The 24,699-nt window shown below is 40.9% G+C and overlaps 1 protein-coding gene and 1 long non-coding RNA gene across 3 annotated transcripts in view; both read right to left on the bottom strand.

Annotated features, from left to right (window-relative positions):
* Window positions 1–6,874: 6,874 nt before the first annotated feature.
* On the bottom strand, window positions 6,875–7,592 carry LOC132892627 (uncharacterized). Its single transcript, XR_009655472.1, has 3 exons — window positions 7,559–7,592; window positions 7,075–7,173; window positions 6,875–6,961 (listed from the first exon to the last, which is right to left on the bottom strand). It is a non-coding gene; the product is annotated as an uncharacterized LOC132892627 (long non-coding RNA).
* A 9,439-nt stretch (window positions 7,593–17,031) lies between these two features.
* hdac6 (histone deacetylase 6) overlaps window positions 17,032–24,699 on the bottom strand; it is a 73,356-nt gene continuing 65,688 nt past the window's right edge. For both annotated transcript variants that reach the window (XM_060932469.1, XM_060932471.1), the window contains exons 26-28: window positions 22,334–22,480; window positions 19,140–19,268; window positions 17,032–17,954 (exon numbers count right to left, since the gene is read on the bottom strand). In XM_060932469.1, coding sequence (XP_060788452.1) covers window positions 17,886–17,954; window positions 19,140–19,268; window positions 22,334–22,480 — 345 coding nt within the window. In that variant the 3' untranslated portion in view covers window positions 17,032–17,885. The remainder of the gene's footprint in view (window positions 17,955–19,139; window positions 19,269–22,333; window positions 22,481–24,699) is intronic.

Here is a 24,699-nt window from a genome sequence, read left to right as displayed (position 1 = left end):
TCTGGGATGTTGGTGGGTTTCCTCACATGAACTGCTCGCTTCAGGTCCTTCCACAATATTTCCATTGGATTAAGGTCAGGACTTTGACTTGGCAATTCCAAAACATTAACTTTATTCTTCTTTAACCATTCCTTGGTAGAACGACTTGTGTGCTTAAGGTCATTGTCTTGCTGCATGACCCACCTTCTCTTGAGATTCAGTTCATGGACAGATGTCCTGACATTTTCCTCTAGAATTTGCTGGTATAATTCAGAATTCATTGTTCCATCAGTGATGGAAAGCCATCCTGGCCCAGATGCAGCAAAACAGGCCCAAAGCATGATACTACCACCACCATGTCTCACAGATGGGATAAGGTTCTTATGCTGGAATGCAGTGTTTTCCTTTCTCCAAACATAACGCTTCTCATTTAAGCCAAAAAGCTCTATTTTGGTCTCATTCGTCCACAAAACATTTTTCCAATAGCCTTCTGGCTTGTCCACGTGATCTTTAGCAAACTGCAGACGAGCAGCAATGTTCTTTTTGGAGAGCAGTGGCTTTCTCCTTGCAACCCTGCCATGCACACCATTGTTGTTCAGTGTTCTCCTGATGGTGGACTCATGAACATTAACATTAGCCAATGTGAGAGAGGCCTTCAGTTGCTTAGAAGTTACCCTGGGGTCCTTTGTGACCTCACTGACTATTACATGCCTTGCTCTTGGAGTGATCTTTGTTGGTCGACCACTCCTGGGGAGGGTAACAATGGTCTTGAATTTCCTTCATTTGTACACAATCTGTCTGACTGTGGATTGGTGGAGTCCAAACTCTTTAGAGATGGTTTTGTAACCTTTTCCAGCCTGATGAGCATCAACAATGCTTTTTCTGAGATCCTCAGAAATCTCCTTTATTCGTGCCATGATACACTTCCACAAACGTGTTGTGAAGATCAGACTTTGATAGATCCCTGTTCTTTAAATAAAACAGGGTGCCCACGCACACCTGATTGTCATCCCATTGATTGAAAACACCTGACTGTAATTTCACCTTCAAATTAACTGCTAATCCTAGGGGTTCACATACTTTTGCCACTCACAGATATGTAATATTGGATCATTTTCCTCAATAAATAAATGACCAAGTATAATATTTTTGTCTCATTTGTTTAACTGGGTTCTCTTTATCTACTTTTAGGACTTGTGTGAAAATCTGATGATGTTTTAGGTCATATTTATGCAGAAATATAGAAAATTCTAAAGGGTTCACAAACTTTCAAGCACCACTGTAAATACAATATACAGTCCTTTTAATTAAATTCTGATTCTTGCAAGCAATACACTGAGTATACGCTTATAAATGATCATGTGATTTAGTGATCAACAACCATGCCCCTAGAGATAAACAAATTTCTCAAAATTCAGTTCCAGTGCACCAAATAATTCATTGACTGACTACATTATTCAAGTTTGGATTTGTGCTGGAAATGAATTCTGTTGGAAGGACAATTGGGACAGTCTAAGACACTTAACTTGCAAAAAGTCAGTGTAAAGAGCCATTGTTTTGATTCTCTTATCTCAGTTTCAGTAACTTTCCATCACAGAACCTTTAAAGTGTCACAATGTAGTGTCAAAAAAAAGAGAGATGAGAAAATGTGTTACTGGATAAACAAAAAATAGACCATGGGGGGAAAAAGGTGTAGTGAACTCGTACAGGAGCTTCAACTTCACAAGATGTTATGACACATTATTTTTGTAGGTCAGTACAACAATCTAAACCACGACTGAAATTGTTAACACGCTATAATAACTACTTATTAACCGAGCGTGAGGTTTTTACGGGAAAATATCAGACTGAGGTCTTTACAGTACGGACCGAGCTGTACAAAAAGACCTCGGTCTGATGTTTTCCTGTAAAGAACGAGCAAGCGAGGTTAATAAGGAGTTTATTATATGGCTTTTTTTATTTCTAAGATTAAAATCGACGGTCGTTATAATGAGGCGTGACGCTGCTTTCAGTCAGCCCTTACAGAAAAGAAGTTTATTCAAGTGTGCTTCTAGTAGACTTCTTTTAAACTAAAAATAAGAGAGTATGCTTTCAGTTTACTTTTTATTTACTTATCAAAGATATACTTAATAAAGTTATACATAAGTGTACTTAGCTTATACTGAAAAGTATATAGAAAAGTCTAAGTATATTAAGCTTATACTTAAACTTTTGATCAAGATACACTTAACAAAAGTGTAATAAAGTATTAAAATATTTGTGCCTTATTTTTAAGCGTACTTGCTCTGTAGTTGTGCTTCAGCATTGTTGACACTTAGTTATTTCTGCGGTTCCATATGAAGTTGTTTTTTTTTTTTTTTTCTCCTGAGTGGGATAATTAAATTTTTTTTATTTTTATTTCTTTTTCTTTAGAGCTTGGATGTCAATTTCAGTTGTCACTGCCATGTTTTTATACTTTGCCATTTAATACAATGTTGCTTTAATTTTTGATTTTTAAAGAAAATGAATATGTTCTTAATCCTGAGTATTATCTGTTGTTATTTTGTGAATTCTTACCTTGTACAACTTAAGGTACAAAACACTTAAGTTGTCTACTGGTAGTGTGCATGAGGTAAGGGTTCGGGCTAGAAAACTAATAGTATACCTAGAAGGGTAATTGCAGTAAACTTCAAAACTAAAAAGTGGACTAAATGTATATAACCAGTAACTAATAGTATATTTCCAATATGCTATAAAGTATACTTTAGTAAACTAAAAAGTGGACTAGAAGTGTGTAACGAGTAAACCAATAGTATTTTTCCAGTACACTATGAAGTATACTTTAGTAAACTAAAGAGGGGACTACAAGTATAGAACTAGTAAACTATTAGTATATAAGTTTACTTGTGGTTTACTTGCAGTGCAAAATAAAAAATACTAGTTGTATACTCAAAGTTTACTTCTCTTAGACTTAAAGTATACTTTTTATAAACTAAAAGTCAGCCAATTTAGTCCCAAGAAGTATTAGATTAGTTTACTTACAAGTATACTGTAAGTACATTGATATCAGTATACTTGGTACACAAAAATATACTTAAGGAAATATACTGTAACTTTACTTAAGTATACTTAATAAAATGAACTTAAAGTATACTTCTTTTTGATAAGAGATGTCATATTTGTAATGTATTTGAGTCACATGTGCAGAATAAACAGCTAGCAGTTTCGAAACTGAATTTCTGTTAGCGGTTAGCGGTTTCTGAACACACTTCGTTGCTCATTTCTTGAATAAATCGGTGTGACTTGTTTGTCTTTTGTGTTTTTTATTCTGTTTTGATTTCCAATTCATCTTTTTTTTGTCGTTTTGTTTTGGTTTGTTTTTTGCAACATTGAAAGCCAGCGCCTTGGAAAGAAAGTCCATAATCGCCTACGGGCATTCTGCCTGCCAAGGAACCAATCAGAGTGCACGATTTTACCAGAAGTAGCTCGTGCCATATAATAATAGAAAATAATGCTTGAGCAAGAGTTCTTTCTTAACATTTCACCTGTGAAAAGAGGAATGACAATAAAGCCGACTTGACTTGAACTACAAGCACTCTATTTTAAAACAAAAGCATTTTAACTATGACCTGCCTTTAACTGATTAGTCAAGTGTCTAAAAAATAATAATAATTAAAAATAAGCTTAGAACTCAAACATGAGAATTTAATGGTTTCATGTTTGGATACAATGTGACAAAATAGCATGGTTTTTTTGCTTGGAGTTTGTAAAAAAATTACTTTTTAGCCTGTATTCAATATACTTATTGGCATTTTAAAAAAAAGTATCAGCAGAGCTGAAGAGGAGGCGGAGCTCATTTCTGGGCCAGAAAATTTTAAAAGGTAGCTTGAAATGAAACAAAACAGAGAGACTGACTGCAGATAGGCAATGTTCTCTCAATTTCTTTTTAAAATGTCTTTAAAATAGTATAATAATTACACTTGTAGGACCACTTTTAAAAATTACTAACAGCACCTTTAACAGCATTTCAGTCATAGTTCAGGTCAGGGTTCAAACAGGGCGTAGAATCAAGTAGATTATTCATGCACTTCTTTTTTTTTCTCACCCCTGAAGATATGCTGTAATACAAAAGCTGCAGTACTGATATTAAACGTATTACTCAGCTGTTCTTTGCTGAGCTGTGACGTCTGAAAGCTCAGCACATGGCCTGAGGAGCAGGAGCTCTCAGAGATTCGTGTCATAACAGCTTCAAAACAACAAAAAAAAATGCAGTGAAAATAGCAAACCGGCAGGAGCTTAATGACATCCTGAGGATGTTTTCAGGCAGCAAGAAGACAAGAGCGATGATGATGATGATGATGATGTTCACAGAAAGGATAAAAAAACATCTAGGATGTGCATGCTAAAACAAATGAGCAGATGAGAACGAAATAAGAGCATGGGATGATGGAGATCACCTCTCTTCTTCTCAGGTTGGTCGTCTGCAAAACCCTGTCCTTCAGCAGAAAGAAAAAAAAATCAAAATTCAATTACTGAGAGCTGCATTATCGACAAGTGAGGGAGTGAGACAGGGAGGGAAAGAAAAAAAAGAGATTCCCTCTGCCTCCCTGTTGGGTTATGGTGGCAATGATGCACGACATTAACAGCAGGCCAACACCAATAGCAAACGATGTTTCTTCTACACGTCCTGAGGGAGGGGTGATGAGGATGATGAGGGAGGGAGGGAGGGAGGGAGGGACGGATGCAGGGAGGGTGAGAGAAACAGAAAGAGCGCATGATGCTTTTTTACTCCGAGAGAGGATTTGAGAGACAGCACTGGCGCAGTGACGAATAAATCTTCCTGTTACAGGAAAGACGGAGAAGGAAAATAGATGACAAGAGCAGCATCAGCATCCTCCAGGATGGAAAAGAAGAAAGAGAGAAATAGAAAAGGAGGGAAAGAATGAGAAGGGAAGGAAGGAATGGAAAACATTTGCTTTATTAAACCATTAAAAATGTGAACTATTTAACTTTTACCCTTTATATGTCATCATGAGTCACCATCATAGTTTACCTTCAATATTGATGATGTCATGTTTATGATGTCATGACCAAAGGTTTTCATGATGTCCATGACGGCAGGTCTGTTTCTCTCCATAAGCAGTCGCGTATGTTGCTCCTCCATCTACCTGTGCAGTTTCCTGTACCTCTGGTGGCCACACAAACCCAAAGCGTAATAGCTCTACCACTATGCTTAATAGTCGGCAAGATCATGAATTAAGATTTCCTTAAATGTTGCTTCTTCATTTTTCCAAACGTACCTTTGATGACTGTGGCCAAAGACTTGACCTGACTTATTTCGAGCGCACTCGAACACCATCTAGTACTTCCTTCCATGATCTTCATCAGTTCCTCGCTCCTCAATCCAGTATCACTTCTCAACTGATCCACATATGTTAAAGATGGTCTTCCTGTCTTCTGTTTGCCGTGTTTTGGCTCCCACATGAGCACTTTGCTCATCACCTCTTCTTTTCTTCTCCAACAGTGTCCAATGAACTGCAGTCTTCTAATTCGTAATGATTCAGTCAGTCTTCTCAGTTTGCCATAGAGTTCTTTGTTGGTCATGTGCTCTTTTCATGATTCTCCAAGTATAACCCTGAGCATTCTAGTATAAGTACCATCTACGTAGCCTGTCATTCATCTTCTTAGTTAGCAGAGGTGGACAGTAACGAAGTACACTTTTTGAGTATCTGAACTTTACTTGAGAATTTTTTTTTTTTTGGAAGCTTATGACTTCACTTATAACTTCACTACATTTGAAAGACAAATATCGTACTTTTCACTCCACTACATTTCTGTCAAGGTCCTCGTTACTCATTACTATGAAGCAGCTTTGAAAGTGGATTTTTTTTTCTTTTCTTTTCTAAAATGTGATTGGTTTTTTCGCAGGTGACACTGAGACAGCCTGTCAATAATCACTAGGGTCACGTCACGTCCATAGACTGGATAAAATCAAGTTCAGTGATTTCTCAGCAGCGTTATTTGAACACGATCAGTTGATGGCAGAATGGAAGGAGGAGGTTCTTCTGGAGAACCCATGTTTCAGTTTTCTGAAAGGAATAAAGATTCGTTTCGTTTTAAACATTTGCCGAAAACGAACCACATCACGGCCTACAAAAACTCACGGTCCAACCTGCGGAAGCATATTGAGGTATATAAACGTTTTATTCCAAGAGAAAGCTTGCAATGAAGTTGTCTGTGCTTTTAGAGCTAGCGATAACGTTGCAATAGCTATGCAGTCTGGTTAGTCAAATGACTTTCTATGGATTTGCTCGCCTAGTTGCCGTAGCCTTGTCCACGGCTAACGTTTACACATAGCTAGTTAACTTGGACACTGCTAATTAGCATGTAAAAACAGAGTTATGCTAACATGAATAACATTAAAATTTCTGAAAGGATTTCAGATAAATGTTTTAGCATATTCTTGCCAAATAAACAAAATGTAGAAATCTTTCTTTTCTAGTAGCATCATCTACCCAATAGGATTTCGAGTTTGAAAAGAGTTTGCTAGCATGTCAGGTGGAGTTTCACTGACTAGCTAGCTTAGGGTTGCCAACTCCCTGAACCCCAAAAGAGGGACACTTTCAACCCAAATGCAGGACTTTTTTCCCCAGGCCTATCCGCACTGCCCCACGATGGAAATCATAACGTTTCCTTATCCAGACCACAATCCTACTAATTTCAGTATAATTTTGGTAAATTAATACTGCACGAGCAAAACTCTATTGTGTTTAAGTAATAGTCAAAACAATCATTAGGCGTACAAGTGTCTCTCAAATTTCTCAAACTCTGAAAAGCTTTAGGCCTAAACCAACCATTGTCATAGTTATTCTATTTGAGGGGCATATCTTGAAGGAAAAGCAAAGACAGAAATGTATGCAAGTTTTTTAAACTATTTATTAAAACTTAAGAGAATATGTTGTTGGTCTGCATCTTTTCAGTATGGCATGGGCCTCCTCTTATCCTGCAATAAATAAGAGAAAGAAAGGATATTTAGATTGAGAAATAGCCTACTGCCATCCCATGAACTTGTGTGTGTAATAAGATGTTTATATGGACATTCAAATGAAGGCTCACCAGTTACTTCTTCCATGGCTATTCCAGATTCCAGCATCTCCTCATCCTTCTGCACAGCCCAAACTATTTACAGAACAGTGGCATGGACATCCTCTTATCCTGCAGTAAATAAGAAAAAAAAAACAAAAAAAACCCAAATGATATTTAGCTTGAGAAATACTGCCACCCCATGAATGTGTGTGTGTGTGTGTGTTGCATAAACAAGGTACATAGACAAATTAAAATGATATTTAGCTTGAGAAATACTGCCACCCCATGAATGTGTGTGTGTGTGTGTGTGTTGCATAAACAAGGTACATAGACAAATTAAAATGATATTTAGATTGAGAAATACTGCCACCCCATGAAGTTATATGTGTGTGGGTTGCATAAACAAGATACAACATAGACAAATTAAAATTATATTTAGATTGAGAAATACTGCCACCCCAAGTGTGTGGGTTGCATAAATAAGATATATAGACAAATTCAAATGAAGACTCACCAGTAAGGCCTACACCTTCCAGGGATATTTCCTTCCCAATTGCATCTTCTTAGCAACACTCGAGTCTTGAAATAAGGTCCCATTTAATTTCACTGTACAGTCCACGCTGTTATAGCTATGGCCGTGTTTGATGGTGTGATACACATAGGCTACCTCGCTTGCAGAAATTTTGTCGATTTCAGAAGTAGATGCGGCGAAGAATGTACTGATGTTGCTAGCTCCTTTCGATAGCACAGCCCTTTTGTGCGAGTCTGTGTCTTCATGGCGGGATAAGTCGTGCTCGCCACCATGGCCAATAGATATCTCTCGGCGGCATAATGTACAAAATGCTCTCCTAGCGTCTGTGGTGGCTTTAACCTACGACCTTTTTGCTTCCCATTCCTTGTTGTAGCTGCAAAGCCTCTTTTTCTTAGCAGGTTCATCCATTTTCACTGACTTGTTCACGAGCAGAGAACCACTGACTGAACTGAACTCAACAACCGTCTCCCACAGCAACGTTTGCGTGAGTTCTGGCGCCTTATCACAGTAACCTATCAAAGATCCCTGTTCAGAATGTGTCATCAATCACCAGTCTGCTACTATTGGACAAAATATTTCATCCATATTTCATCAAAAACTGCGACTGCGATTGAAATACAGGACGGGAGCTGTTCCTCGCGGGACAAATTAAATTCACCTAAAATTCGGGACGTCCCGGGCAAATCGGGATGGTTGGCAACCCTAAGCTAGCTTAACGTTAAACCACCATGATGGCACAGCATGCGTTTATTTTGTGAATTCACATTTCTTTATTTGTTAACGGCGTTAGGTTTTGTAAGCATTGTGGCAACTAGACTGCATTTCCGCAGAGAAAATGCAAAGTGTGCTTGCTGAGCTGTAGCAGAACAGCTATTATGCTAGCATGCTAAAAGCTAGCATGCCAACATGCTAATGCCAACATGCTAACAACTAGCATGCTAACAGTTAGCATACTAACATGCTAACGGTTAGCATACTAACATGCTAACAGCATACTAACATGCTAAAAGCTAGCATGTTAACATGTTAATGCTAACATGCTAATAGATAACATGCTAATAGATAACATGCTAACAGCTAGCATTCTAACATGCTAATGATTAACATGCTATTTGTTAAAATTCTAACACTAAGGCTAATATGCTGACAGCTATCATGCTAACAGCTAACAGGCTAACATGCAAATGGCTAGTATGTTAACTTTTAGCATGCTAACATGCTGAGGGTGACATGCTAACAGCTAACATGCTAACAGTTAGCATGCTAACATGCTCAGGCGAACTCGCTAACAGCAAACATGCGAACTCTGCATGCTACCATGCTAATCCTAACATGTTAACAGCTCTCATGATAACATGCTAATAGTGAACATGCTAACAACTCGCGAGCTAACAGCAGGCATGGTATCGTAATGGGTAACATGCTAACAGCTAGCATGGAAACACGTGAATGCTTATATGCTAATTGCTATCATGTGTGCGTGTAAGTATGCCTAATAAAGTGGCCATTGAGTTGAAGTTGATTTGCTGTCAAAGTCTCAAATGAGCAGATCCTTGCCAAATGCATCATCACCTATGGGTAGGGTGACCAGATTTCCCGAGTCTAAAACTGGGACACTGCGCGTGACCGTGATACTCGTGCACGCACACGCGTTTTGATGTAAACATGCGCCGGCTCAAACCATGGCTCAGACAGGTGCTTTTATCATTTTGTAGAAGCTTACTTTTATCAACATTTCAGAGAATAATCAAGTATTTTCTTGTTATCTACATGTACTTCTATCACAATTCAGTTAAAGTAAGAAAATCAGACAACAGATGTGGTGACAGGGAATAGGCCAATAGCCTAAATTTCAAATGATTTATTTCACCTTTGTGAAAACGCCAAGAAAATGCATTGCTTGCATATTAACATCAACATTTTATGTGATGAACTTTTTTTTTAAACAATAGGCTATGCATTGTAACAGGAATGAGCACATGAGCCTAATCATTGTCACCTCCGAACCTTTACCCAAAATGCCTCTGTTTAATCTTAACCAGTGTAGGCTATTAACTAGTTTGAAAACGTGAACCCTGAGTTGACAACAGCATCAAACAAGTCAAGACAATCTGTGATACAGATTAAAGACAGATGAAAGACAACAAAAAATGCTTCAGAAACACAGCCGCCCAACCCACCCTCCCTAAAGAAGATGCCATTTTATAGAAGAAACCTTTATTCGTCACATGCACACTTCAAGCACAGTGAAATTCATCCTCTGCGTTTAACCCATCTGAAGCAATGAACACACACACACACACACACACACACTCAGAGCAGTGGGCAGCCACACCAGAGCGCCCGGGGAGCAGTTGGGGTTAGGTACCTTGCTCAAGGGCACCTCAGCCCAAGGCCGCCCCACGTCAACCTAACTACATGTCTTTGGACTGTGGGGAAACCAGAGCACCCGGAGGAAACCCACGCGGACACGGGGAGAACATGCAAACTCCGCACAGAAAGGCCCTCACCGGCCGCTGGGTTCAAACCCGGAACCTTCAAGCTGTGAGGCGACCGTGCTAACCACTACACCACCGTGCCGCCCCGATAAATATATTATGGCATATATTTACATGAGGGCGGCACGGTGGTGTAGTGGTTAGCGCTGTCGCCTCACAGCAAGAAGGTCCGGGTTCGAGCCCCGTGGCCGGCGAGGGCCTTTCTGTGCGGAGTTTGCATGTTCTCCCCGTGTCCGCGTGGGTTTCCTCCGGGTGCTCCGGTTTCCCCCACAGTCCAAAGACATGCAGGTTAGGTTAACTGGTGACTCTAAATTGACCGTAGGTGTGAATGTGAGTGTGAATGGTTGTCTGTGTCTATGTGTCAGCCCTGTGATGACCTGGCGACTTGTCCAGGGTGTACCCCGCCTTTCGCCCGTAGTCAGCTGGGATAGGCTCCAGCTTGCCTGCGACCCTGTAGAACAGGATAAAGCGGCTAGAGATAATGAGATGAGATATTTACATGATGAGTGAATTTGCTCCAGTAGCGCTTTATTGCCCGAGAGTCTGCTGTGAAACTGTGAGCAAGTATCGTCGAAATTGGCCCGGGTAATAAGCAAGGCTTCGAAAGTAGGCACGGTCATGCAATTCCTCTCATCAGTCCAGGTGTTGCTCATGAGTGAAAATATTCGCTCAACTGGAACATTGGTGCCAGGTAGGCACATGGCAAACTGGCAAAGCTGGCTGACATTGCTGTAAGGAATCTCCCTACTCTTGAAGTGCGCGAACATCTCCGCCCAGCACTCATCCGTTCGGCATTGTCGTGTGGTAGTTGACAGTCGCTAGCGAAAAAAACCTTATAACGCGGCCTCTATATTGCAACATTGTACAAATAAATACATTGTAAGGTTGACTGTGCACACACGCTCATTGATGCTGAATTGCTAGAAGCTTTATTGACATCTCGTTGGCTATATATGATTGCTGTAACCAGGACAGTTTGTTAGTGTTTGGTGTAAACCGGGACATTTCAGTGTCCCGACTGACCTTTGTCGGGACTGGGGACACGCAACTCAAAATTGGGACTGTCCCGGTCAAACCGGGACGTCTGGTCACATTACCTATGGGTGAAGGGAGGAATGACTCAGTCAAGCTTCCATTGATTGGTGGCAAAATGGAGAAAAAAATGGACGGATGAAAGGCAAGACAAAGACGAGTGCAGGTCAGAACCAATATCATGTGTGTGATGGGTGATTTGGCCTGAGGTGCCTGTATGAAGTTTGGTGGATGTGTGGTGAAGTGTTACTGAGCAAAACGCCATTCATTTGAATGGGGCCAAAAATCAATGGAAGCCTATGGAGGTAAAAAGAGATGCGTGAAAACCAAGGAAAAGATGAGTGCACGTCTCAGATGAGGGGATGGATCTGTGCGGGGACTTGGCCTGAGGCATCAAGTGAAGTTTCTTGAAGTTTGGTCACTTGGTTAAAAAAATTGATGGAGTGTGAAAGTTTTTCTCCTGAAACACCATTCATTTTCAATGGGGCCAAAAATCAATGCAAGCCTATGGAGGAAAAAGGGATGAGCAAAAAGAAAGGAAAAATATGAGTGCGGGTCAGAACCGATTGCATGTATGTGTCGGGGGAGTTGACCTGAAGTATCACATGAGGTTTGGTGCATCTGCGATGGAGCGTGTCCGAGTAGGACGATTCGATTCATGAGCCCTATTCATTCTCTATGGGAAAAAAACAAAAGAAAAACAACAAGAACAAGAGAACGGGCGCGTTGATCCAAATATACAAGCACACTACACCACTTCGGGCCAGACGTCTCAGAGTTGGAACGGTGTATCTATCTCGAACGCCCTAGGAGGAGTAGTGGATCCAAAACACGTGTTGGAATAAGGCAGAATAAGTAAACTTAAGAAGAACAATAGTGTGCTTGCCTTCGGCTGCTGTGTGCTTGAGCAAGCACACTAATAATACAATGATGCATTGACAGAAAATGTACAGTGGTGCTTGAAAGTTTGTGAACCCTTTAGAATTTCCTATATTTCTGCAATATGACCTAAAACAACATCAGATTTTCACACAAGTCCTAAAAGTAGATAAAGAGAACCCAGTTAAACAAATGAGACAAAATATTATACTTGGTCATTTATTTATTGAGGAAAATGATCCAACGTTACACATCTGTGAGTGGCAAAAGTATGTGAACCTTTGCTTTCAGTATCTCGTGTGACCCCCTTGTGCAGCAATAACTGCAACTAAACATTTCCGGTAACTGTTTATCAGTCCTGCACACCGGCTTGGAGGAATTTTAGCCTGTTCCTCCGTACAGAACAGCTTCAACTCTGGGATGTTGGTGGGTTTCCTCACATGAACTGCTCGCTTCAGGTCCTTCCACAACATTTCCATTGAATTAAGGTCAGGACTTTGACTTGGCCATTCCAAAACATTAACTTTATTCTTCTTTAACCATTCTTTGGTAGAACGACTTGTGTGCTTAGGGTCATTGTCTTGCTGCATGACCCACCTTCTCTTGAGATTCAGTTCATGGACAGATGTCCTGACATTTTCCTTTAGAATTCGCTGGTATAATTCAGAATTCGTTGTTCCATCAATGATGGCAAGCCGTCCTGGCCCAGATGGAGCAAAACAGGCTCAAACCGTGATACTACCACCACCATGTTTCACAGACAGGATAAGGTTCTTATGCTGGAATGCAGTGTTTTCCTTTCTCCAAACATAACCCTTCTCATTTAAACCAAAAAGCTCTATTTTGGTCTCATTTGTCCACAGAACATTTTTCCAATAGCCTTCTGGCTTGTCCACGTGATCTTTAGCAAACTGCAGATGAGCAGCAATGTTCTTTTTGGAGAGCAGTGGCTTTCTCCTTGCAACCCTGCCATGCACACCATTGTTGTTCAGTGTTCTCCTGATGGTGGACTCATGAACATTAGCCAATGTGAGAGAGGCCTTCAGTTGCTTAGAAGTTACCCTGGGGTCCTTTGTGACCTCACCGACTATTACACGCCTTGCTCTTGGAGTGATCTTTGTTGGTCGACCACTCCTGGGGAGGGTAACAATGGTCTTGAATTTCTTCCATTTGTACACAATCTGTCTGACTGTGGATTGGTGGAGTCCAAACTCTTTAGAGATGGTTTTGTAACCTTTTCCAGCCTGATGAGCATCAACAACACTTTTTCTGAGCTCCTCAGAAATCTCCTTTGTTCGTGCCATGATACACTTCCACAAACATGTGTTGTGAAGATCAGACTTTGATAGACCCCTGTTCTTTAAATAAAACAGGGTGCCCACTCACACCTGATTGTCATCCCATTAATTGAAAACACCTGACTCTAATTTCACCTTCAAATTAACTGCTAATCCTAGAGGTTCACATACTTTTGCCACTCACAGATATGTAACATTGGATCATTTTCTTCAATAAATAAATGACCAAGTATAATATTTTTGTGTCATTTGTTTAACTGGGTTCTCTTTATCTACTTTTAGGACTTGTGTGAAAATCTTATGTTGTTTTAGGTCATATTTATGCAGAAATATAGAAAATTCTAAAGAGTTCACAAACTTTTAAGCACCACTGTACTTATAATAATTAAGTATTTTTTAAAGCAAGTACTTCAGTACTTTAACTTAAGTAAAAATTTGACTGCACAACTTTCACTTGTATTGGAGTAACATTTGACCAGTGGGATCTGTACTTTGACTTACTGTAAGTAATGAAGTTGGGTACCTTGCCACTTCTGTTAGTGTCCAGCTTTCAGCACTGTACAGCAACACACTTTTTTTGGAGACTTATTTTGAGATGCCTTTGGAGATCTGACTTCCAAACTTTATCCATTTTGTTTAGTGTGCTCCAAACTTGCCCTCTTCTGATTTCCAGATCTTATTTTGCTTGACTGAATCCAAGCACCAAGGTACTTGAAGTCATCGACCTGCTTCAACTTATTCCCTTCTAATGTGACGAGATCACCCTCAGGTTGGTTGTATAGTATGTATTCCATGGCCAAAGTGTTTCATTCTTATTTCATCAATCCATAGCAAGTTGTTTCAAAAATGCATCTGGCTTATCTACATACAGTATTATTACCTACATCAGCTGTTCATTGTTTAGTAAAGTGTCCTTCTGATGACTCTTCCATGCAGACTAAGTTTGTCCAAGCAATGCTGCACAGTAGAACGTTGCACCACCACACCTGAAATCAGCTAAACCTTTCTGCACGTATTTGGTGGTTTTGTTTTGCTTTGCTTTTCTGGCCAGCATATAGGCAGATCCAGAACTTGCTTCGACTTCCACAGTTTCCCCAAACTGCTAAGTCTCACAATCAAAATGGCCAAAATGGTCTTTTTACAGCCTTCCATTACTTTGTAGCAAGCATGTAAAGATATATCATGTAAATCTCAATACAAATTGATGAATTCAATCAATGAAATAAAAAAATTAATAAGCTGCATAATCACTTACTTTTTCCTCACTGTAACTGCATTGTTTAGACAGTAGAGGGCACAATAATGTACAATAGCTAAAATGCACACGACTTCAGTGTAGTAACACAGCTCTAATGCTATGAAAAAACAAAAACAGATCTAAAATGGGAAAACTGTTTGTATGATTGTGTACAAATAGATTTAACAAGAAATCAGAGCTCTGTTTTTACAGACCGCTGAAAAATAAACAAAAGAGAAGCAAATGGAGGCAGTACAAATGTTTATAAAAATTTATTAAGAAAAGGCTTATTTGTTATTCAAGTTTTTCACTTTTACTAAAAAGAATATATTTTAGCTTATAGGCTATTTAAGAGTTATTCCACGAAATCGAGTTGTACATGAGCTGATAGCAGACGAGGCACATAGCACCAAGTCAACTATAATCCATGTATGACGAGATTGACTAGTATAACTGTTTTATTCTATCCACATTCACTGGATTTTGAGAAACGGGGCATTTTTATTTTTTGCAAATTTAACAAACAAGAACTTTATCCAAAACATCCAACAAAATCATTTCCGCTTAGGCAGACTTCTTAAAGACCTATCAATGGCTGCACAAATTGACTTTAGTAGTGTTGTTTTTTGTAGAAAGTGCCGTCTTGCTGTCATGCTGAGGTATAGAATACCTTTAGAGATTTATTTAATTCTTCTTTGGACATTTCAGTTCTGTAATTTTCAAACTTCTTTGAACTTTTGAACCAGTCTAAAAAAATTCAACAAATTTTAATGCTTAAAGATGAAGAATGTAAACAAACCGGCAAAATGAGTCACAATTTGTGAAAAATGTGATTATAATGCTTGAAAAATTAAATAAAGATATGTTCTTATCATCAAATACTGTCTTTCCATATTTTGTCGCTTTTTTTTTTGTATTTTTTGGGGTTTTGTTTTCGAGTAGAGTTTTTATTTCATCCTCGGTTGGTTCAGCAAAATGGGTTTGCCAAAGGGTCCACCATTTTGTTTTTCTCTACTCATGGTATATGAGCTGATATCCTAGTAGTAGAGTAGCCAATCAGAGCGCGATTGCTCATATCCAGCGAATGTGGATAGAATAAACTATTTTACTCCAACATTTACAAATGTGGGTAAATTATTTATTGTTGGTTATTAAGAATATGAAACAAACTTTTATGTAACAAAAGGAATATTTATGTTGATAAAGTATAGGAAAATAAATGGGTTTTTTTGACAAAATTTTCTTCATTTCATTTTCTTTTAAAAAAATATGGGGAAAATCGAATTGAATTCTGAATTGGGTGAACCATTGCATACCTAGTTTGTAGGTATTAAGTAAGTTCATTTTCAGATCCTCAGTCAGCTGCTGTTGGTTGTTACATGGTTTGAAGAGTCAGAGAAATTATTGCGCTCTGGAAGTTTTATTCCTAATGATGATACTTGAGCTGCCCAATGAGTTCTAATGAATCAGTTGAAGCCTAACAAGTGAATCAAGTTCAGAGACTTTGCATCTGGAAAGGGTGTCCAAACATTTGCACATGCCCCAACTGCTAGTTTATTTTTTTCTTTCGTAAGTTCATTGAATATAAAGTAACTGTGTATTAACCTTTGTTGAAAATGTTTTTTTTAATAGTAGCAGCAGCTGCAGTTTTTGCTTACTTCCTTTTTAAAACACACACAGAGTATGTAATTTTACTTTCATTTTTTAAAACTTTCAAATACAACCCCAGTTCCAAAAAAGTTGGGACAGGGCTATCTTTACCACTGTGTAGCATCCCGTCTTCTTTTTTGAAGAAAGAAACCTTTATTTGTCACATGCACACTTCAAGCACAGTGAAATTCATTTTCTGCATTTAACCCATCTGAAGCAGTGAACACATGCACACACACCCAGAGCAGTGGGCAGCCATACTCGAATGCCCGGGGAACAGTCAGGGGTTCAGCACCTTGCTCAAGGGCACTTCAGCCCAAGGCCGCCCCACGTTAACCTAACTGCGTGTCTTTGGATTGTGGGGGAAACCGGAGCACCTGGAGGAAACCCACGCAGACACGGGGAGAACATGCAAACTCCACACAGAAAGGCCCTCGCCAGCCGCTGGGTTCGAACCCAGAACCTTCTTGCTGTGAGGCGACCGTGCTAACCACTACACCACCGTGCCGCCCAAAGGTGTTTACTCTGCATTGGCCGGGAATCGAACCCAGGCCTCCCACGTGGCAGGCGAGAATTCTACCACTTTAACAACCGTCTGTAAACATCTGGGAACTGAGGAGACCAGTTGCTGGAGTTTTGGGAAAGGAATGTTGTCCCATTCTTGCTTGATATAGGATTCTAGCTGCTCAACAGTCCTGGGTCTTCTTTGCCCTATTTTTCATTTCATGATGCACCAAATGTTTTCAACTGGTGAAAGGTCTGGACTGCAGGCAAGCCAGTTTAGCACCTGTACTCTTCTACTACAAAGCCATGCTGGACATGTCGACACTTTTAACTCAAGAAAGATAGAAAACAAAAAAATTATTCTTCACATTTAAAGTGTATTGGTGTAACAAAGTTTACAAAAGCATAACTTACAATGATTTTTTTTCCCCGTAACACAGATACAGAGTTTGTTCAAAGAGAAATACAAGTAAGATGTTAAGAAAACAGAATAAAAGAACAGTGAAATGTACAAAGTTGAACTGTCAGAACTACGGTTTGTTTGTGAATACTGTGCTTTATTTATTGCTTGTGAGCTGCAGAAATACGTTTTGGAGCTGTGCCCATAAACAGTCCTTCATTATCACACAGGAACGTGATTAACAGTGCGATTAACAGTAAGGGTCTGGCGCTGAACTTCAGACGCCTGGCTGGTGTTGGTGCCGATGTTGGTGCTGATGTCACCGTACAACCTTCTCCTCCTGTATTCATTATTAAACTGCTGTTCAGAAGCTACTTTAGTTTTAGCCATTAGTAATAAAAGGGTTAGAAAACTGGCCCTGTGCTGTTTTTATAAGGAATAAAGAGAGTGGAGAATCTGAGAAACAATTAAAACTCAAATGATCAAGTTCTGGCACTAAAGCAGTGCAGGAGAAATGTGTGATCTCGCTCACACTCACACTGTGTAATTACCACAGCTTAATGAGTTCAGCTCCCCTGCAGAGACGAGGACGTGTCTGAGTGTGGAAATGGAGACGAGTATTCAGTGTGAAAACAGTTTCTCACACACATTCAGCTGCATCGTGAAATGCCAGTTTGTTACTTCCTCATACATGCACGAGCACGCGCGCACACACACACACACACACACACACACACACACACACACACACACACACACACACATCCCTCTTGTTTGCCTGCACAGGAATCTTCTTATCTTCAATGATAGATTAGTTGATGGGGGGAATGTCCTCCCCGAACTTGGCAAGATGAGCAGCGTTCTTGGCTTCATACAGCACCTACAGAGAGAGAGAGAGAGAGAGAGAGAGAGAGAGAGATGGAGGGAGAGAGAGAGAGAGATGACAAGAAAGAGAGACAGAGCAAGGGACAGACAGAAAGGGAGACAGAAAGAGAAAAGAAAGGGTAAGAGGGACAGAGAGAAGGACAAACACAGGGACAGAGAGAGATGGAGGGTGAAAGAAAGAGATGAAAGAGAGGGAGACGGAGACAAACACAGAGCAAAGGACAGATAGACAGAGAAGTGAAAAGAGAGAGAGAGATGTAGAGAAAGACAGAGACAGAACAAGGGACACACAGAGATGGAGAGGGAGACAGAAAGAGCCAGTGAGGGGTTGGGGGTCAAGAAAGACAGACAGCAAGGGACAGGGAGGGAGGGAGGGAGACAAAGAGAAAAGGAAGGGAGAGAGAGAGAGAGAGAGAGAGAGAGAGAGAGAGAAACACAGGGACAGAGAGAGATGGAGGGTGAAAGAAAGAGATGAAAGAGAGGGAGACGGAGACAAACACAGAGCAAAGGACAGATAGACAGAGAAATGAAAAGAGAGAGAGAGAGATGTAGAGAAAGACAGAGACAGAACAAGGGACACACAGAGATGGACAGGGAGACAGAAAGAGCCAGTGAGGGGTTGGGGGTCAAGAAAGACAGAGAGCAAGGGACAGGGAGGGAGGGAGACAAAGAGAAAAGGAAGGGAGAGAGAGAGAGAGAGAGAGAGAGAGAGAGAGAGAGAAACACAGGGACAGAGAGAGATGGAGGGTGAAAGAAAGATGAGAGAGAGATGGCAAGAAAGACAGACAGAGCAAGGGACAGACAGAAAGGGAGACAAAGAGAAAAGGGTTAGAGAGAGGGAAAGAGAGAGAAGGAGGGACAAACAGTGGGACAGAGAGAGATGGAGGGAGAGAGACAGAGAGGGAAATGGAGACAGAGAGAGATGGAAAGAGGGAGAAAGACAGAGAGAGAGAGAGATGGAAAGAGAGAGAGAGACACAGTCAGGAGAGACAGAAGAGTGAGATGGAAAGAGAGAGATGGAAAGAGAGCGAGAGCGAAAGAGAGTGAGAGAAATGGAAAGAGAGATGTCCGTATATCAAGCTGTATAATATAAAAGACCCATAAACATGTGAAGTGCAGCTCGCTGATTTGATCTGTGCCCTCGTTCCCAGGGTGAAGGTCGGAGCTCACATGCACCCACCTGGTTGTGGACGTAGGACTCGCAGGAGTAGCACCACACTGAGAGATCGGCAAAGCTCAGGACCACAGGGTGAGAGGACATCTGACCATGTGCCACCATGTGCTCGTTCACAAAACGCCCACACAAAACCTGCACCAAGACCACACACACACACACACACACACACACACACACACACACACACAATCACTCAGTGCACTGCGGATAATTCTACTTCACCCGTTCATTTGTTTATAAACAACCAACAACTGACACCACAGTGAGATTCAAATACGGTTCGGGTCAAGACCAGATCACGTCGTATTAAAGAGGGTCGGGGTTTTTTTTCCTGATTACTTTATAGAGGGTTCCCGCATGACGTCACCGCACCGCGAGATTTCGGTAGTCGCCATATTGGAAGACCAAGTACACATCTATGCAAGTACATACATACATAAAACAAACTACACCTGAAATGTAGCCAGGGCCGGTTCTGCCCTAATCTGGACCCGGGTGCAACATCGCGCAAACCCCCCAAAAAAAACCAAAACAAAACACACCAGTCTAAATCAGGACAACCAGTGTTCGAACTCCGGGGGTACTCGGGGGATCCGAGATCCCCTGAAACAGACATGAGATCCCTTGAAAACATGATTTGGGAAATGTTGGGGGGTCTCTAAAATATTGGCAAAATGATGTTTATTGACATAGCAATCGTGTGTAACGGGAAGCATTTGCATATCCGAAGTGTTGTGTTTACATCAAAGATAAAATAAACCGATATGACAACGACTGCTGCTGCCAGGTTGGTTGTTGAGTAGCCTGACTGTTTTTTTTTTCTTGCGTGTGGTATCACTGTTGACGCGAGGTTGTTTTTTGAACATGCCAATGCGGACACGATTTCCCCTGATGAGTTATGACTTCAGACACGATGCGTGTGTGGAGGTGTGGAGTCCGCGTGATATGTGCGTAAGATAGGCTTCTCGTGTTTGGAGATCCGCGCTCCGAGACAAGCGCAAGCACCCCCCCAAGGGAAAAAAAGGGACCCCCCGAAAATATCGGCATAGTTCGAACACTGAGGACAACCATCACATAACTATAACTATAAACATTTTAGATCAACTATTTTAACTAAATGGGCTACAATAAATAAGCCTGCAGGCAGCCATGGCGGGCTGCCTCAGAAAAGTAACCATTCAATGACACAACTGAAAGCCTGCAGCCACAGTGGGCTGCCTCAGAAAAGTAACCATTTGTCCTACCTTAAAACTCGTTTTGCTTTTTCTGCCTTTTTTGTATTTTCGACCCTGCGTTTATTTTCTTTCCTTTTCTGAAAACCCGATTTGTGTCCAGACATTTTGTTCTGCTACCAACGAACTAACTCGTCAGGTCTCGTCTCTCGAGTCCGCGATGAAGGGCAACAATTGATGCATTTTTACAAACAGCCAATAAACAGCCAATAGAGATCTTGCAGTCACGTGACCGGAAAGTACACAACCGCCATCATGTCGGTCAAAAACACCGCTGAATACTGCTGCACTCGTGTGCAGAATGGCTCAATTTCAACCGACGGACTACACGGCTCATTTTTCTAATGAACAGATAACTAGATACATGTCTAAAATAAACGATCTACAGATTTGTGACCCTTATGGCTTTCCGGACGGAGTTTTCACGACCGGAACTGCCAGCGGAATACCCGGACGTGTATGATTACCTCATCAACTTTCCCTCGGTGTTCAGTGGTGAAGCACTGCGTGCTTATAAATCTCTGGACAGTTATCTCTACAGAAATTCAGGATTTGTCAGCGACTCAGATGTGGCATCTTGTAAACAAGAAAATGATCCTCACTGGATGGGTAAGTAAGTATTGAGTATAGCACTGACCAGCCGATTATAGAATAGAAGAAGGTAATTCCAAATCGTCCGTCTTGTTTACATGGATCTGGCGTTGGAGAGGTAGAGGCTTGGCAGTGGAGGTTTGAGTGGCTGTTTTCTGAGCTTAGTCAACAGGCCACTCTGCAGCCTCGCTTTTGCTTTGGCTCCCGGCGCCGCCTCCGCTTTGCTTCCGATAACAATCCATGGAGACCCCGCTGGTCTCGCTATCTCGTCTGGAATGTTGTGCATGCGATGGAAATCGCTACAAACCGTCATTTTCTGCTGGAAACCAATGTCCAGTAAGTCCATACGGTTGTAGTGGATATTGAAGTCCGGTACAGACGAACAACACGCAAAAATACACACAAAAAACATAAAAACCGTGCACAGGTAGGGAGAGCTTGTAGCCGCAGCTGTTGTAGTAGAATTGTATATAGTAGGGTTTTCCAGAAGAAAAGGTAGAAGTAAAAGTAGAAGTAGAAGGCGGAATATGGCGTTTGACCGACACGATGGCGTCTGTCACAATCTGGATCGGCTGTGACGTCATATGCAAGACCTCTATAGGGAGGTTGCAACGTTCAGGCTCTCCTTTGCTCACAGACACTCAGTAATGCACTTATTCTCTGTCTCCTGGCAGAAAGCTCCTTGGTTTGCTCCCCTTGTGTCTCAATCACAGCTGGTATTCTGTAGAAAGACTTCTTTTCACCTTTCCCATCAGCTTTGTTGGAACACCCTAACACAGCACAAAAGTTTACCATTGTAGGTTTATGATGAATCAAGTGCCTCGTGGGTTTAAATTCCGCGCGCTGCCGTCATTTCCCCCTAATCACGAGTTTGTTGGTCTTCCAATATGGCGCAGGGTTTGTTTCCGGTGACGTCAGTGGGAAGGGTCTATAATTTACCACTGTGTGTATTTGTGGCTTTAATAAACAGACAAAATAATTACACATTTAAATGATAAGTTGAGGATTAGGTTCATAAAATAAATCTGTACTGAGGATATGAGGGGATTTTTTTTTTTTTTTTAACAGTCAGAAGGTTCATTGGCTGCAAAAAGTTTCAGAACCTCAGCAACACAGGGCTGTTGAAGATTTAATACGCATGCGTGCGCTGAGGTGTTCATCAGGCCAATCTCTCGACTCGCATCTGTATGAACTGAAGCTGCCGTGTGATTGGAGGATTGGATAACTGCATAAAGGATTAATGTACAGGTGTTCGTTTTAAAGCGTCTATCTGAATAATAATTAATAATCACGCCAAAGGCTCACACAGTACTGTTTACTAAAGACACTGGTATTTCAATTTAACTCTCTCTCTCCTAGTCCTGTCCTGAGCACCTTGTAGCAGCTGAGGCAGATCCAGTTCTCCGTTTCAGCGCCGCACTCCTCACACGGCCGGAACACGTCGATGCCCCCTGCTGGCACCGGACGCACCGACTCCAAGTGTGGGCACCATGCCAAAGGGTCCACCACGTACATGGTATCCTAAAAGGAGAAGCCACAAGATGAGATCCTGGGATGCAGCAACAACAAGGATCTCCTTCAAATTCTCTTGTATGTGAGTTTGATTATTAAGAGGTGTGTGAACCACGACACTGATCACAGCGTTGTAGCACAGTTTTCAAATCACTTTTCTACTTAAACATTCCATGAAAATAATATCACAATATAACAAGCTCCACTTACAGACATCCTGATTTGTCCGAATGCTCTGTAAAAGAGCAGCAGTTTCGCTTGTCCTCTACTGTGTATCTGTCAAAACATCCACATCCATTTATACCACTCCCTAAAACCTTCTGGCGCAAACAGAGTCCCGAGGAATTGTTCTGGTTTGGACTTTGCAGTGTAACACAGAGAGATTGTGGACAAAACAAACTAAAGCCCTCAAAATGAACCCACTGACAATTGCTTTCTTTTGAGTTCTGCGAGTCGCCAGAAACGCAGAGTCGGCAGGAATTCGAGGTGTTTATTCTCTCAATCCTCAAACCAGCTCTCTGGTGCAGCGTTTTCCACTCGGTACACCGTAAAATATTTTCAAACTTCAGTTTAGAAAAAGTGCATAAGGTAGAACTGAAGGCAATTTTTTTTATTAGCAAAATCAGGGCTTTGAACCGGTTCAAGGAACGAAAACGAAAACCGGGAACTTTTTCTATTTCACATGGAACAGAAACGAAACCAGAAACTTTATTATTTTTTATGTTCCGGAACAGAAACGCTTATTAAAAATAATGGTAACCGGTTAATACCGGTTTTTATTTCGTTCCTCAAAGTTTTCGTAGCCTACAAATAAAAAAAGTCATTCTTCTCCTGCGCAAGTTTCTATGACCCGCTGGGGTTCACTTCCTGTGTGACGTTCGCTGACTGAATGGAGAGAGCGGGAGGGTGGACTACTATCACGCCTCCACATCTTAAATAAGAGGTAAATATTGCAGTCTATCGTTATTCAAAAATGTCAATTTCAAACACGATATCAATATATTTGTCCACGTTAATGAGAGGCTCGCGAACATTAAATGACGTTAACCTCTGTTAGCCTATCAATGCATAGGGCCTGACTAGCCTTTGGTAACACACTAAACGAATTATCTTTCATTTTTGGCACTTTTTCTGTTTGTGTAGATGGGAAGACATACTGAGAATCCAAATCACCAACATTTGAAATAATAATTGTTTTGAATGATTTCTTGTCTTATTTAATGAAGGTTGTAATAGAATTAGCCTACATTTGGCTTAAGCTGGATGAGACAGAGACATAATTTTATAGCCATTTGTTAAACAGCTGACAGGGAACGTAATTAACCGTTCCGGGAATGAAATTTTTTTTGTTCTAACCGGTTCGGGAACGTCTATTTAATGGTGGAACCCAAAACCGGAAACGTTAAAATTCTGTTTCTGTTCGGAACGAACCAATAGGAAAAAAATTCTGGTTCAAAGCTCTGAGCAAAATTCTATTTCTCATTTTATTAAATATCAATGCGTTTTTGATCGCTATTTTGTCGTTGCTATAGCAAGTTACGAGTGTTTGAAATATGCTCTGTAATATATCAGTCCATATGTCAAAGCGACGGCCGTAAACGAGATTCGTTGAGACCTGTGCGAGACATCGTAGGACGGAAGTAAAACGTACAGCGGAAATCAAAGTGACCAACATCTGCCAACGTTCATCATCTCATCATCTTTCTCCCTCTTCTTGGAGTTTAACCCCATGAGGACGTGTCTGTAAGTTCTAGTAGACACTTAAAGTGTTCTCTGCTCATCATCCATTTCCTAATCTGTTGGCTTTCCAGCCCAAGTTTCCTCTCCAGCTTTCCCCACTTTGAATCGCCTTCTGTAAATAGTACTTGTTTCCTAAGGTCATCGTTTCCCATTCGGCAAATGTGAGCCAGGTACTTTAAGTGATGTCGCAGACATACAGCCCTGATAGGTGTGGTTTTGGTGATGCGCTGAAGGTCTTCATTGGACAGCTTGAAATGCCACCCCTGATCACTATCACCGTCAGTACCCTCTCCGTTGATGTCATCCCTCTTTCTTCTAAAGCCACCCTTAACTATTCTTCTAAGAAAACCATGCCAAGCCACCTCTATCTTTGCATTTTCTTTTTCAAGTAGTTGCCACGTTTGTACACTATATAAGAGTCTCGATCTTACGCATGCAACGAGGAATTTCACTCTTGTGGTCATGTGTATGCTTTGATCTGTTAGAAC

The sequence above is a fragment of the Neoarius graeffei genome, chromosome 10 (assembly GCF_027579695.1).
Source record: "Neoarius graeffei isolate fNeoGra1 chromosome 10, fNeoGra1.pri, whole genome shotgun sequence".
Classification (NCBI taxonomy): domain Eukaryota; kingdom Metazoa; phylum Chordata; class Actinopteri; order Siluriformes; family Ariidae; genus Neoarius; species Neoarius graeffei.
Note: the sequence above shows the minus strand (reverse complement) of the source record. Positions and strands in the feature narration are given on the sequence as shown.